Consider the following 15573-nt stretch of genomic DNA (forward strand, 5'->3'; position numbering starts at 1 on the left):
GAAGTTTTGATCTTGTTGTTGTTGCCCGGCCGAAGCTCTTGAAGCTTCCATGGCTTCTTCGCCGTGTTCTTCTTAAGGATGAAGATGAAGGGAGGTTGAAGACGATGACGTGTCAGCGCATCATTGGCTCCCTCCCAAGTTTAAAACATGTCTGTTGGATCTGGTGAAAGGCTGAGATCTGTTTGGTTATTTTAAAATCCAAGCTATCTGATGAATCAGAAATCCCAGATCTGTGAAGCCTATCGCGCACCCTGATCCTGATGACACGCTGAATCATTTTTGTTCTGTTTAGTTTTTTTGGACGAACTGGGCTGGGCTTGGTGTGCAGCTTTGCTATTGCCTCACCCCCAAACCCCGGTTTACACCCCCAGTGGCGGTTTATTTATTTTTTAGTGCTTATTCACATAAGTGATTATTCAAATAAGAGCTTATTCATATAAGTGCTTATTAAAATAAGAGCTTATTCACATAAGTGCTTATTTAGATAAGTACTTATCCATTGGAAATGATTATTTGAGTTATTGATTAATTAGTCAATTAATTAAATACTTGATTAAGTGAGTAACCATTTAAGTTGTTTGATTAAAAGTGATTAAATTACCAAGTGCTTAAATGGTTAAACACTTAAATAAGTGATTATTAGTTACTTGATTTAATAAGCTTATTTTAATAAGTTCATATTTAATGTTTAGTGTACTTACTTGATTTAATACTTTCATCTCAAGTTTGTTTCTCAAAAGCACTTCTTTACTTAAAGAGCCGTGTAACTAAAATAAATGGAATGAAAAAGGGTCAGTCTAACGTATGGCTTTCTTCCCTGAATAATTCGAGACCCTGACGTATGGCTCGTGACTCGAATTATTCTCATTCTTATTATTTTCCCTAAACAATCACGATTAAGCAAAATTGATCGGTTGATAAAAGCTTCAGTTCATGCATATATTTATTGTTATATTATATCTGTTTGCTTTGTTTCTTGGTTATCTTGCTTAAACATCTCAAACTAAATCATAATCGGAATGAAAAAGGGTTTGTCTGACATATGGCTTTCTTTCTCTGAATGATTCGAGACCCTGGCGTATGGCTCGTGACTTGAATCATTCTCATTCCCCAACGCTAAAAAACGTTAAAACACTTCATCATCCGCTTCATCTTTTCTTTTGATTTTCTTAAATCAAATAAAAGAATTTAAGCATAATCAGAATGAAAAGGGTTAGTCTGACGTATGACTTTCTTCCCCGGATAATTCGAGACCCTGACGTATGGCTCACGACTCGGATTATCCTCATTCTCAGATGTTTTCATAAAAACTCCTAAAATCAACTCAACACACTCAAACCTTTTTCACTACCCATGCGCGCAGTAAAAGTAAAACTCTTTTCATAAAATGGGTGACGTTTTCGTCCTTTCTCCGTAACACAAACAACGCTTATGCCTCCACTTTGCGAGCATACAAGCAGCGTTTAAATACGAGAATTCGACGTTCTTCGTACTACAAACCACGCTTAAGCCTCCAAAGTGTGAGCATACAAGCAGCGTTTAAATACGAGAATGCGACTTAGACATCATTCGTCTAAAAGCAACCAACCCACAAACATTTTTTACCCTGAACTACGAAACCCTGATTTTCTCATTGCACCTGGGAATACGTAGGAGCAGGATTCAACATCTTGTCGGGCACAATAATAAAAAACAAAAACATTTTTCCCCATATCCATAATAATAGTAATAAATAAAAAACTTTTTCCATCGATGAAGTAAGAAACGAGTAATCAAGCAAACATTAAAAAACACATTAAAGCAAACAAACATTTCCCTCTAAAAGGTTCCCGTTGAGTACAACGGACGTGAGGGGTGCTAATACATTCCCCTCGCATAACCAACTCCCGAACCCATTTTTCTCACCCCTCAAGGTTTTCTCGATATTTTCCTTTCCCTTCTTTGGGATAAATAAAATTCGGTGGCGACTCTGTTTCTTTTCGAGCGTTTACACTCGAGGATATTTTTCGCACCGCGACACTCACTCCTACCCCAAAGAAAATATTTAAAATGAGATTCTATCAAAGTATGAAATAAAGGGAAAAAAATGATAACAATGACAAGACAAATTTAAGCATAACATGGTGGCCGCCCATAGATAGATGTCAATTGTTCCACCCCGACAATTTCTTCCGAGTTCTATCAATCAACGAGTTCCAAAAGGAGAGGGAGGATTACCCCCAATTGGTAGGCCCAAATAAAGAAACGATAATTGGTCAATTTTACAATCAAACACAAATCAGTAGGCTTTTTGTAAAAATTAACTTTAAACCTTAAAATTAATTCAAAGAGAATCAACGTGACTTTAATAATTCTGGTATTAGTCCAATTCATATAACCAAATAATTTAAGTACGTCATCTACAAACTGAAGATGAAAAGAAAAATATGCATTTGCCCTTCATTTACTACTCCTCACGGTCTTAAATAAAAGAAAATATATTTGATACTAAACAAAAGTATAAATGTACTTTCTCTAGTTCTTATTATAAAGAGAATAAAATTACTTTTTAGATTCATTGAAAGATTGGTTCATTTGGTTTATGACATAGACTAGATCGATACATTAATTTTTTAATGAATCTAAGAAGTAAACATTTTTTTATATTGGACTAGAAGGGATATTTGATGGATTTAATTGATATGCACTGACGGTGTAAATTTTACACCGTCAACCAATACTAACCATGTTTTCCGCCACATCACCCCATTTCACCCGACTTTCTTGACATGACATGGTAAAATCATGGTTATTTATTGGACGATCGTGTAAAACTATTTTACATCGTCAGTGCATCTCAATTAAACTCATATTTAATCCAAATATGAACAAATACATTGTTATTTTTGTTTATATATATTTAATACAAAATGTAGTATTATTAATATAATTAAAGTACTCAAGAAATTTATTATTAAGAAATTTTCGTTGCCATTATATATATATATATATATTAGAAAAAAGTACTTATTACTTTAATTAAATATTAGTAAAAATGCACATATAGAAACTTCAAATTTATTTGACGATATATATTATATATATATATATTCATGGAAGGTGGTACCATTTTTTTTAGCTTAATAATAATTTATTTTATTAAAATAATTTATTTATTGTGTGGTGAGTGAAGAGAGGGGAGTATATGTGTGTCAGCAATGTAATATACCTTGGCATCTTACTTATCGATTCTAGGCATCTTATTAGAGATCCCACCCACCCCTCATTTCTCTATTCATCCACTCCTTTCTTATATCTTCACCCTCCTCACTCCCTCTCTCTTATTCAATTCATTCATCTCATACACAAACCACAAACCAAAAAAATAAATAAAAATGAACCTCTTGTTAGATTCCAATGTTGAGGCTTTAGCCTTCAATTACTTAAACTTTGGTTTAATCACAATTCTAAACAATTTATGGACTTGGCTAGCTCTTCTCACCGCCGCTCTTAGCTTCTGGAAGATTCGCTCATCAGGTTGTCCTAAAGAGCCAATTTCCATAAAAGCTGACACATGTGTCTCAATTTCTACTATTTCTGTAAATGATGAAATGACAGAAATTGAGACACCAATTAAGAAAACATCGACAGAAATTTTTGACGGGGTTGACGGTGTTATGAAAGGAAAGTTTACGGTGTATTTTAAAGATGACATGCAATGTGGACTCATCGATAGTACTAGTTGCTACGACCGGCTATTGCCGGTTGCTGAAGGGTGGGAACAAGAAGGTGAGTTGGAATGGTGCAAATGTTGGGAGAAGGTGTTGAGATTGAGAAATGGTGTGACTGAAAATGGTTGGTACACGTGTCAAGATTTAACGGAGCTTAACGGAAATGTTGTTAAAATTTGGGATGGTGGTTTAAGGTTTGTTGGTAGTTGAATCAAAGAGGAATCATGGTACAGTATGTCTGAATGATAATAATGAAAAGGAAAAAAAAAAGTAGAAATAGTTTTATTTTTAATTAGGTGTAGTTAGTTTATGCATTATATGTTTTTGTTGGATTAATTAATAATAATTTCTCAATCAAGATTTGAGAGATTATTTAGATTTGAGAATGTGTATATATATTTTAATTTTAATTTGGTAGTTCGGTTTAGAAATTTTGGAATGTTGAATATGTTGTTTGTTTGAAGTCACACATTGTTTAAGTTCCCGCGATGTGAAGTGTATCAATATGTGAGGGTAACCTCACTGTTTGAGCTAGCTTTTGGGGATGACATCCAAGCATATTTAATATGGTATTAGAGCCGGGTTAAGGACTGCAATATGAGTATCTGACCCAGGACCACACTATGCGTGATGGTGGAGGTTCCCGCAATGTGAAGTGTATAAATATGTGAGGCAGGGGCGGACCCAGACATAAATTACTAGTGGGGCTAAAAAGCTTAGGCACTAATGGAAAAAAAAAATTATTTTGATAGCTTAGTTAAACAACAAACAATATATGAGATTACTACCAAAAAAAGAGCAACAACAAATAAACAAACCAGAGGATTTCTATTCAAAAAACGAAACCAACAAACTATATCCAAAAAATCACAAAATTTATATTCAAAAAAATTCATGCATATCATTATTATTTGATGCCTCGCAAAATACTACTTTGAACCAAAATATATAGAATCCAAAATTATACTAGCTTATCAATTAGCTTAAAACTTATTAATTTTTATTCCAATTTTACCTATATTATCTTACTTGAAAAAATTAAATATTAATTAAATATATACTTTCTATGTCATTATATGATAGTTCAATTACTAATTTTACCCAATATACTACATATATTTTCACTAATACTTAAACTAATATGTGTACGAGAGACTTACAATCATCAATAATAAACTCTAAACTAATATTTACATTAATATTTGTATGAATATGTATAAAGAATAATTTAAAATAATTTATTAATTTTTTGAAAAAAATATGGACTTGAGCTGGTGTGGCTATAGCCACACCATGCCTTGAGCAGGTCCGCCCGTGATGTGAGGGCAATCTCATCTTTTGAACTATGAAAGATGAAATTTGTCATCTTTGTTGTACACGCAAGTGAGTCTCAAATTAAGAATGAAATTGGCCAAAGGAAAGCCTTGCGTGTATGGCTTTGAATCTTTTTCTTTCTTTCTCATGTCATTGTTATTATCCTTAATTTTTTTATCCTTCTATAGTATGGTTTGTTTAAATTATTTGAGTTAAAATTTATAGTATTTTAACTAAAAAGTCATTTTTAATAAATTAATTGTTTTTTTTAAGCTTTTAAAATTAACCAAAATCTGAAACAACAATTTTTAAGAGAAAATGAGATTATTTTTTGTAAGATATGTGCTATCTTTCAATAATTGCGGATATTGTATCCATTGAGTTCAGATATACTCCATTTAACCTACTTCCATTTAACTCAGTCCAATTGTCACATGTGTGACATGTGGATAAAAAGATTTCAACTATTTATTTAATTAAAATAAAATAAAAGAAATAAACTCAGTCGCCCTCTTTCTTAAATAAAAGAAATAAAGTTTATTTTTTAGAATGGGTAGTTATTAAATTAAAGGGTAAAAATAGAATAAAGTGTAAAAAGCTATAAGCTATAACCTATAAGCTTAAATGCTACTTGAAATAGCATCTGAAAAAAAGCTATAAGCTAGTACAAAAAGCTTGTTACCAAACCCCTTTAATTTTTTGAAACAAGCTTATAAGCTCATATAATAAGCTATAAGCTAGCTTATTTGTGTTACCAAACACACCATTTGTCCTGCGCGTTCCATCTTCTTCTTTCATGTCATGGCCTCTCTGTCCTTCCGACGATGGTGATGTTCTCTCTTTCCTTCCGACGATGTCGCTCTTTATTGTCGCCGCGAAAAAAATTCAGCAAGATTTTACCAACTCTGTTCAAGAGCTTTGCAATTGGTTATTTGAAGAACAAAATTCATGAATTAAACTTCAGAGAAATAACAATACAGCGACACCAACTCATATAATCACAAATTCACAATTCTCTTTTCCACAATTTTTTTAATCTCTGTGACTCTTATTTGAGTTGAAATTAACTCTATAATGATTGATTGTTCTATTTAATCTCTGTAACTCTGCAACATTAAGTTTCTATTTTATTATCCTTATACTTTTTATTCCCAGCATGGTAAAATGGATCGGCCGAACGTCATACGGCGGCGAGACGGCAAAGAGGGGAGATGTGAACAACAAGCGGTGCGAGTAGGCGTATTTCTATGTTTTCCATATATTGAGGATTTCGAAATCACAACCATTAAAACCTTTAATTAACACGTGTCATTCATCATGAGAAAGTAATGGAGTAAATAGACTACTACCTAAATGGAGCGTACCCGAACTCCCACCTCTCATATGTAATTGTTAGAGACTAAATTATGCCGCATTAATGATCAAAGACTCTATAAAGAAAAAAAAAAGACTATTTTTTTTGGAAAGTGTTAAATAGTGTATCGGGTGCACTAGTTAAACACATAAATAAAAAAAATTTATCTTAAAACTCGTGCATTCAATGTATTGAAAGTGTAAAAATGATCAAAGACTCTATAAAGAAAAAAAAAGACTACTTTTTTTTTTGGAAAGTGTTAAATAGTGTATCGGGTGCACTAGTTAAACACATAAATAAAAAAAAATTATCTTAAAATTCATGCATTCAATGCATTGAAAGTGTAAAAAAGTTGTTTTTATCAACATGTCAGACATATAACAATTGGACTGGATTAAATGGAAGTAGGTTAAATGGAGCATACCTGAACTCGAGAGGTAGATATTAGTCCATTCTGTCTTTTTTATTTTATATTCTCTACTTCTTAGCCAACCATTCCTACTGGCTGCTTTGATCTTCAACAATCTACAACATGTTTCATCTGAAATTATTAAGTGCCTTTATTAATAAATGTTGTCAGCAGCCAGCCAATAACTAATCAAAATTAAATTGATGAACTAATTATATAACCTTATTATTCTTCCGTTTTTTTCTTTCTTTCAACATCTGTTTAATTTGGTTTGGATGTCAGTTCTATCAATTACCACTGAATCAACTGACGGTTGTAATATTCTTATTTTTCCTTTTGTTGTTGCACTTTCCCCGAGTTTTTCATACATCAATAAATCTCAGTTATTAATTTAAGATCATACAATTTAGATTATACAGATAATTTACACGTCAAGACCATTTCAATCATCAATTTAGTTGAAACTGTGCATCACACAATTATGCAAAAGGAGATCAAATTCCAAAAATGGAGCTTGGAAAGAAAGAGCCCAAATAATGATTGGATGAGAGTGAGATGTAATATAATAATGTAGTGGCAAAATGGCCAACCCAAATGGACGAATAATAATGTAATATGAAAGAAAGACGAAACAAAAAGCAATAGTAGTAATACATGATGAGACTCTTGGATAGGCATAACCCCAAATAAAATATATTTGGCCACACTCATATAAATGAAAAAAAATTAAATGGTAAATAATTTAATCACATTGATTACTATTACTTAATCATTTTACCTTTTATTTTTTTGAATCATATGTGTGTTTAACATGTATTATTTGTGATTGTGCCTAAGTAAGTATTCATCGTAGTCAAAATTATATAAAATGTGCTAGCAAGGGTTTCACGTTGGGGTTATATATTCCATTTTTACTAGTTCAAAAAACAAAATTGTTTGACCAGATGATTTGGATTTAAAGAAAAATTATTTATTGAGTTTAGACTGCTTTAACTTTAGACCATTTAATCTTAATCATGCGGTTAAATTTGTCTTAATTATAGGACTCTATGCAGTTTGAACTACATACAATACATATGATTCTGGTTTAATGAATAGTTGTCAACTTGTGATATATTTGTTGTTAGCCACATAGTTGAACTTGGACAGCAACTTGAAGTGGACACTGGTTGATTTCTGACCATATATACATGGATTTAAATTGGGAGACGCAATCTATCGCAGTTGTAATATCAACATCAAAATTGTACGCTATTCTAATAAAATAAAATAATAATAAAAACATCAAAATTGTAGAGGTTTACATAATCACATTGTGATTATATCAGTTTTATTAATTAATTTTTGTAATTTGTTTTGGTTATTTTTTGTAATTTTGGTTACGTATTGATGACAACCAATTATATGATGTTTTTAGTAGTAAACTAGAGTTAGTTTAATAGTAATTGAAGCCCAAAAGCAAGCAAATACGGGGAAAAGTGAAGTTACAAGACCCAGAAGCAAGAAAAGTGGAAAAAGCAGCAAAAAATGGCAAAAATGTAATAAGGAAGCGCAACCATCGTACCCACAAGCTTTTCCATCGTGGCACGATAGGATCCATCGTGGCCACGAGATGAGGCGAAAATACACGCCATCGTGGCCACGATGGGTGCGATGGATGCGCAGAAAAAGCCCAAACCCACCTTAAAAACTATAAATAGAGTCTCCTTCCTCCACTATTATTCATTCAGAAATATTGAGACCTGTTCAATATTCACTCTAGAGTAGGAGAACTCTAAGGAGAAGGCAAGGAGGCCAAGGAACTCCAATGCCAACAAGGCTCTTTTCTTTCTGCTTTTGTAATTTATTTTTCCTAGGTTAGGTGGAGTCGAGGAACTCCCTTACGAATGCTTGGTTTTGTAATTTATACAATTTGGGTATAATTCAATTGCTTTCTTATTGCTACCTCTTTTATCGACTGGTATTATATTTATTTTAATATTGATCACATTAGAATAAAATCTAAGGACCTAGTGGATATCACATAGGAAACGAAGCTAGTAATCCCGAACGAAGGACGGTATGCTAGGGCCAACTTGAGACCATTAAATTCAGTATATGAGGTCTTAGTATAGGATTAGAACGCACAATAATTTATACCTTACAAAGTTGCTTCTGGGTAAGTGACTAGTTTTATAGGCACACGTGACAGCTTATGACATATGGAGTCACCGGGGTAATGATACCAAATTTTAAACGAAAATGTTGAACTTTGGGGCGATGACGCTTAAATAAAGTAAGGGCAACCTTTAACTAGGCTCTGTACATCTTGTAATAGAAATAAGAACATATATTGCTTCAAACCTATTTTCAACAGTCTAAATCTTAATAGAGGGAAAGAATTGAACAACCAAGCAAGAGTAAGGGAGAGATCCGACCTCACTTAACCACCCCGTATGGTCACACACACACCTTTTATTTTCTGTCATTTAAATTCAGTATTTTATTTCCTGCATTTTACTAAATTACCCACAAAGATACCTTTTCAAAAACAAACAAAGCGAAGACAACTACTATATTCCTAAGCGAAACTAGTAACCTTGGCACAATCTCTGTGGAGAACGATAAACTTACTACTTTATTACTTGGTAGCGATTCTGTGCACTTGCATATCATTTTAATTGTGACTTAATATCTTAGAAAAATGGAAGAGAGAGTTTTTTATAATTAAATTATATTAATTAATAATCATTTTACGACCGTTTTTTTCTTTTTTTACAAGGCAAATTAAAAAAAAAAGACAAAAAACAAAAAAGAAACGGGAACTATTCTTTGAAGAAAATTTCAACGTGTTGCTCAGGAGAATATCAAAGAAACCTTTTGTGGGAGATGCGTGAATTGTGAAATTTTTTTTTGACAAAAGTATAGGGTATAATTATGTTGGGTTAAATATGTTTTTGGTCCCTATAGTTTTTCAGAATTTTCATTTTAGTCCCTAAAGATTTTTTTCACACTTTTTAGTCTCTGGAGTTTTTTTCGTCAATGTTTTTAGTCCCTACTTTTCATTCAACTCGTGCATACCATTTTAAATTTTAAATTTTTTCCGCAGTAGTACATTATATAAATCTCTGTTACAAAAGTTTAAATTTTTTTTGACAAAAGATGAATTAAATATGAATTTTTTAGTTTTTTGCACATAAAAGTTCATAAATAATTCACCTTATGTTAAAAAATTCTAAATTTTTTATCGGAGATGTTCTTATAATATTATAAACACGAATACAAAATATCATTAAAAAATGTGAAAGTATACATGAGTTGAATGAAAAGTAGGGACTAAAACATTGACAGAAAAAACTTCAGGACTAAAAAGTGTGGAAAAAAAATTCAGGGACTAAAATAAAAATTCTAGAAAACTATAGGAACCAAAATCATATTTAATCCAATTATGTTTAAAGGTATGTTGGAATGTTTTTGTATATATTGTATTGTTGCCATAATGTATTTCATAATTTTTGCAAGGATTAATTGTTGTATTTAAATTATATCTAACTCTTAATTATATATGATATGATTTGGTGGGAGCTCTACAATTTTATATCTCTTATATTCTAAGCTTATTCCGATAAATTAACCCTAAATCTAATCTTTTTCCTGCTCATTTTAACCCTAATTTAATTCAAATAAAATGTTAAAAAATAACTCAACAAGAATCGAACTCATGACCTTCAAGAATTATTTGGTGCATTTACCACTAAGCTTTTTTTTCTTTTTTCAAAAGAGGTTGGAAGCAAAACGCTAACCAACCCAAAATCATATATATTTAGTAAAAGAATATACTATGGTTAGTACTAAATTTCTCATCCTTAAAAATTAACACATAGTAAACCAGGCGAAGTCTAGCTATTGTGAACAAGTCATTTAAGTCTTGCATCATGCAAAACTTTTATCCACCGTTGGATCAAAATATTGCACAAGATGTTATCATGTATTTTATGTATTATTTTAATAATTAATTTTTTATTCCTTTAATTAGAAAAATCTCTCATCTAAATACCAAAAAAAAAAATCTCTCTTCTTCCTCGCAGGAATCGCGACAATCTTATCTTCCGCACTATTTCACCGACGGCCAGCCACCTTTATGCGCGCCTATAGTTTGGCCATGTAATCTATAATACTTAATTTTTCTCTTCCTGTTCTACAAAATCCCACAAATTAATTTTATATTAGAGACATTTTAGAAGTACCAACCGCCACCTTCTCTCATATTTTCTGGCCGCCATGGCCCATGGCCGCATATGGGAAAATCGGACGGACCATTTTCTTCCCCTTGATATCGGAAACAAAACCCATAAGTTTATTTTGTGATTGGAGCATTTTTGTCGTCAACCATTGCGTTGAAAAACGTCTCCACCGTACTGGAATTTGATACACGACCATTTCCATTATCATAGCCCTCTGCCATCGTTTTTCCTCCTTTCTACTATCTTTTTTTTTTTTTTTTTTTTTTTTATCAAAAATGGAGAGCATGGCATCATAGTAAGTCATCGACATCCCAACTATGTTGGCTCCTCAATACACTACCACTCCTCTACCATCTCACCAAAAGTATTATTAGAATGAAAAAACAAAAGAAAGGGTGGGGGGGCATAAACCAAACCCACCAAAACAAGATTAACGAAAGCGATAATTAGACAAACCAACTCTATCTCTAAAGAAACTCTCTCTAGAGCAACTTGGTAATTGATCCCACCAGACTAACCCATCAACAAAAAAACCCGCATTAGCTAATCTGTCTGCACAAGTATTTCCTTCTCTATAAATATGAGAAAATCTAAAACGAAAATTCCGAATGATATGAAGACAGTTTTTCCATTTAACCTTCAGCTTCCAAGGGACCACATTCACATTAGTGAAAGCTTGAACCAAAAGGATAGAGTCACATTCAAGCCATAGACGGGTCCATCCTTTAGCATAAGCAAATTCAATAGCATAAATTGCAGCGCAAATTTCAGCATAAAGAGAGGTTGCAACACCAATGTTAGCCGAAAATGCACCTAAAAAAGTACCAAGATGGTGTAACATCCCGGATTTTTATCCAAGATATTTCTTAAAAATCATATTTAGTTAGAAAATGTGCTGCTATTTTTTTTTCTTCTTTTTAAAATACAATGCTTACAAAGATAATTGAAGTGAAATTCAGAGAAATATAAACTTAATAAAAATGAATTATTGTTTGAAAATTTTCAGCGGAAGAAAATACAACAAAGAACTATTTATTACATAAAATTCACAAATTACAAAACCCTTTTTTTTTTCCCGTTCGTACGCGCTTCAAGCATCACATAACATTCAATCAAAGCTTTCTCCTTGAGTACCTAAAATGTTGGTTGTAAGGGTCAATTTCCTGGTCCATATTGAATCATACTCACCACAAGAAAATGTTATAAAATAATAACAAAACACTTCACCTTATCGAAAATATATTTATTAGTTTATTATAAAAACTTTTTGGTGATAAGAGTCACATATACACACATAGGCAGCATATAATTGTTAAACACAGTAATAAACAAAGCAACATAATTACACATACTACAAATTGCATGGAAAAATCAAATGAAAGACAAGGAAGCAACGATCACCGTTTTACCATGGACTAACTATACTTTTTCTTTGCTTTTATTATAATTGTAATAATTATTTACTATTGTATTTTTTTTTCTCCCTTTCTATATGCAATGCAATGCAACTAAGACAATCCTATATGAGACTATGATCCGGATAAGAAAATCTGCCACACAGGCTTCTGCCACACAGGCTAAATAATAAGTGCTGCCACACAGGCTAAAAATAAGTTCTGCCACACAGGCTCCTGCCACACAGGCTAAAAGTAAAACCAGCCACACAGGCTAAAAACAATAAACCAGCCACACAGGCTAAAAGTAAACCAAGCCACAAAGGCTACCTATAGAAACTCTGCTATACACATATCCCATATGATGCATGAACTCCACTTCCTTAACAAGACCAACCTGACCTGGGACATACTTAGTCCTCCCTATACTTTTATTTACATCCCTTAATTTATATTTTTCAAATCACACCCATCATCTAATATTCATAGGCAATAAAGAATAGAATGAGACCAACATCTTTAACCATAAGAAGTAAATAAGAAATTAACAACCATGTACATATACGCAGCATATAGAAGCAAATATATAAAATTATTCCAATTACAAGAAAGCATATATTTATATACAAAACGTACATGAATTTATTTATGTTTATAGATTTTAAATGATAAAGGTTCTACCATCATCTCACAACAAATCCCTATGTAGCATGAATGTATGGGGAAAAAGCCCTTACCTTAGGCGCTTTTCTCCCTAGCCAAATAAATTCTATAGTCCACGAAGTGATGCTCACACACGAAAAGAAACCGAAGCTTGGTGTCACACAAAATTTAGAGAAGAATAATCTTTTAAAGATTGGAATTTGTAGGCTTGAAGTTTATTTTAAAAAAACTGAGTGTATGGTGGCTATATATATTGGCAAAGCACGAGTCACAAAAGAAGAGAATTGGGCGAGAATTAGCAATGGAAATAGTAGTGTGTGCTAATTGCTTGTTTAATGAAATTGAATTGAATAGTAACTCATATTAAATATTGAACCGGACGTGTGCAAATTTAAAGGAGAATAAAGTGGAACAAATTCTCTAAAGAATGCAAAACGTGGGAGAAAGGGAATGAGATATATCCATTCATTTAAATGACATTAAAGTAGAAAACGTGTGGAAATCAAGGAATTACCATTTTATGTGCTACTCATAATTCACAATATTAACTACTATATTAATAACAAGGTAATTATAAAGAATAAATAATTGAAATAAGACTATAACAATATATAATAAAAAATATAATTATAAGCATAAGATAAATTTTTGAATAAATAATAAATTGAGTAAATTATCAAAAAGACTTAAAATATCGGGTCGTTACAGATGGTCTCTAAAGATGCCACCACAAGAAGAAATACCTGGAGAACCTCTAGAGGCTCCATCAGTATTGCACTTCACCCAAAAACTAGGAGGCATGATCCAATTGACTTGTTTAATAGATGGCGGAGGGGGAGGATGACAATCAACACCAAAATGCTTGAGGATAGAAAATTCTTTTATAGATGAGAGCCTGTGACCTTTGGAATAATGGGCTGCTTGATGAATAAGACTTTTCACATAGATCAGATCCCGAGAAAAATAGGGATAAATATCATTAAATCTGACATTGTTCCTGCATTTCCAGACCTTCCACAAAATATTGACAATGGCTGCAATAATGAGATCATGCAATTGAGGACTCCAACCTTTGTTACATATGCCAAGAAGGGAATCAAAATTTGAGAGATCAAGAGGCATGCCTAGCAAAGAAGATAACCAGTTCCAATACTGCATTATAAAGGGGCAGCGCAAGAACAAATGAGTAACAGTTTCGTAGCTACTGCCACAAAGACTGCAACAAGAAACTATCGTGAGGCCTCTTTTGATCAAGTTATCATCAGTGGCAATAACATTGTGCATAATTCTCCAAGCAACTAAAGATCTAGAAGGGGGAATAAAAAGTTTCCAGATGAACTTGGTCCAACCTATACATTGAGGGGGCTGCATATCACAAGAATATGCAAGCTTAAAAGTCAATTCTCCAGAGATAGAATCTTCCCAAACTAATTCGTCTGGTTCCGGTGTGGATGGGAGAGAAAGAGCATGAATATCGCAAGTAATAATAGGAAATTGTTGTTTAAAAATTTCAGGTAAAACCCAAACTTGATTATGAACGACTTCTGCAACTTTGGCATTCACTAGATGCGAAATAGGATTAGGAAGTGGCTCCAAAATTAAGTCTTTTAATTTGTAACCGAGCCAATTATCATTCCAAAATGAAGTTGATAAACCATTACCAATTTTCCAAATACTATGATCACGAACCAAATGTAAAACATTTTTAAAACTTGACCAAATAGATGATGAAATCGCATGATTGATGGGGCTAGAATTACGAAAAAATCTGCTTTTAAGAGTGATAGCCCATTGTTTGTCAGATTTAGTCAAGTCCCAACAAAGTTTAAGACATCCAGCTTTTTTCATGTCTTTTAGTTTTCTCAACCCAAGACCACCAGCTGAAGTAGGAGTACAAACTTTGTCCCAAGACAGAGTGACCAATTTCTTCTTATCTACATTACCAGACCAAATAAAATTTCTAATACAACGATCCATCTGCTTAATCAGTCCTTTAGGCCAGGAATAGACCTTGAAGCTATATGTCAACATGCCATGAATCACAGAATTAACAAGTTGAACTCTTCCCATCATAGACAAAGAATGACCCTTCCAAGAAGCAAGTTTAGATTTGACTCTATCTGCTAAAGCCTGAAGATGAATGTTTTTAGGCTTCCCTTTAAAGATAGGAACTCCAAGATAGTCAAAAGGTAATGAACCCAAAGAAAATCCAAGAGTATTGGACAAAGTAGTTAATCTGGTAGAACTAATAGAGCCTCCATAAAGTTTGCTTTTATGAGGACTAACCCTCTGGCCCGAGTTAGCACCATATTCTTCCAACAAATCATGAATGTTTCTAGCATTTTTTTTAGTAGCTTTACAAAAAATCATCAAGTCATCAGCAAAAAAAGAGTGGCTAGGAAGAATAGTTCTACCTGAAGTAATGCAACTTAACTTGTTAGCATCCACAAGAAGAGAAAGATGTCTGCTCAACACTTCTTCTGCAATACAAAAAAGAAGAGGGGAT

At 32.7% G+C, this 15573-nt stretch overlaps 1 protein-coding gene across 1 annotated transcript; it reads left to right on the forward strand.

Annotated features, from left to right (window-relative positions):
- The first annotated feature begins 3213 nt into the window (after positions 1 to 3213).
- LOC123921883 lies at positions 3214 to 4141 on the forward strand. The gene has a single exon (XM_045974586.1). It carries the CDS (start codon positions 3375 to 3377, stop codon positions 3918 to 3920), a length of 546 nt encoding a protein of 181 aa, XP_045830542.1. The 5' UTR covers positions 3214 to 3374; the 3' UTR covers positions 3921 to 4141.
- Positions 4142 to 15573: the final 11432 nt, after the last annotated feature.

This window comes from Trifolium pratense, linkage group LG4 (genome assembly GCF_020283565.1).
Source record: "Trifolium pratense cultivar HEN17-A07 linkage group LG4, ARS_RC_1.1, whole genome shotgun sequence".
Lineage (NCBI taxonomy): Eukaryota > Viridiplantae > Streptophyta > Magnoliopsida > Fabales > Fabaceae > Trifolium > Trifolium pratense.

What these genes read in the sequence shown, in the direction of transcription:
- LOC123921883 (XM_045974586.1), top strand. Translation starts at nt 3,375, where the DNA reads ATGAACCTCTTGTTAGATTCCAATGTTGAGGCTTTAGCCTTCAATTAC.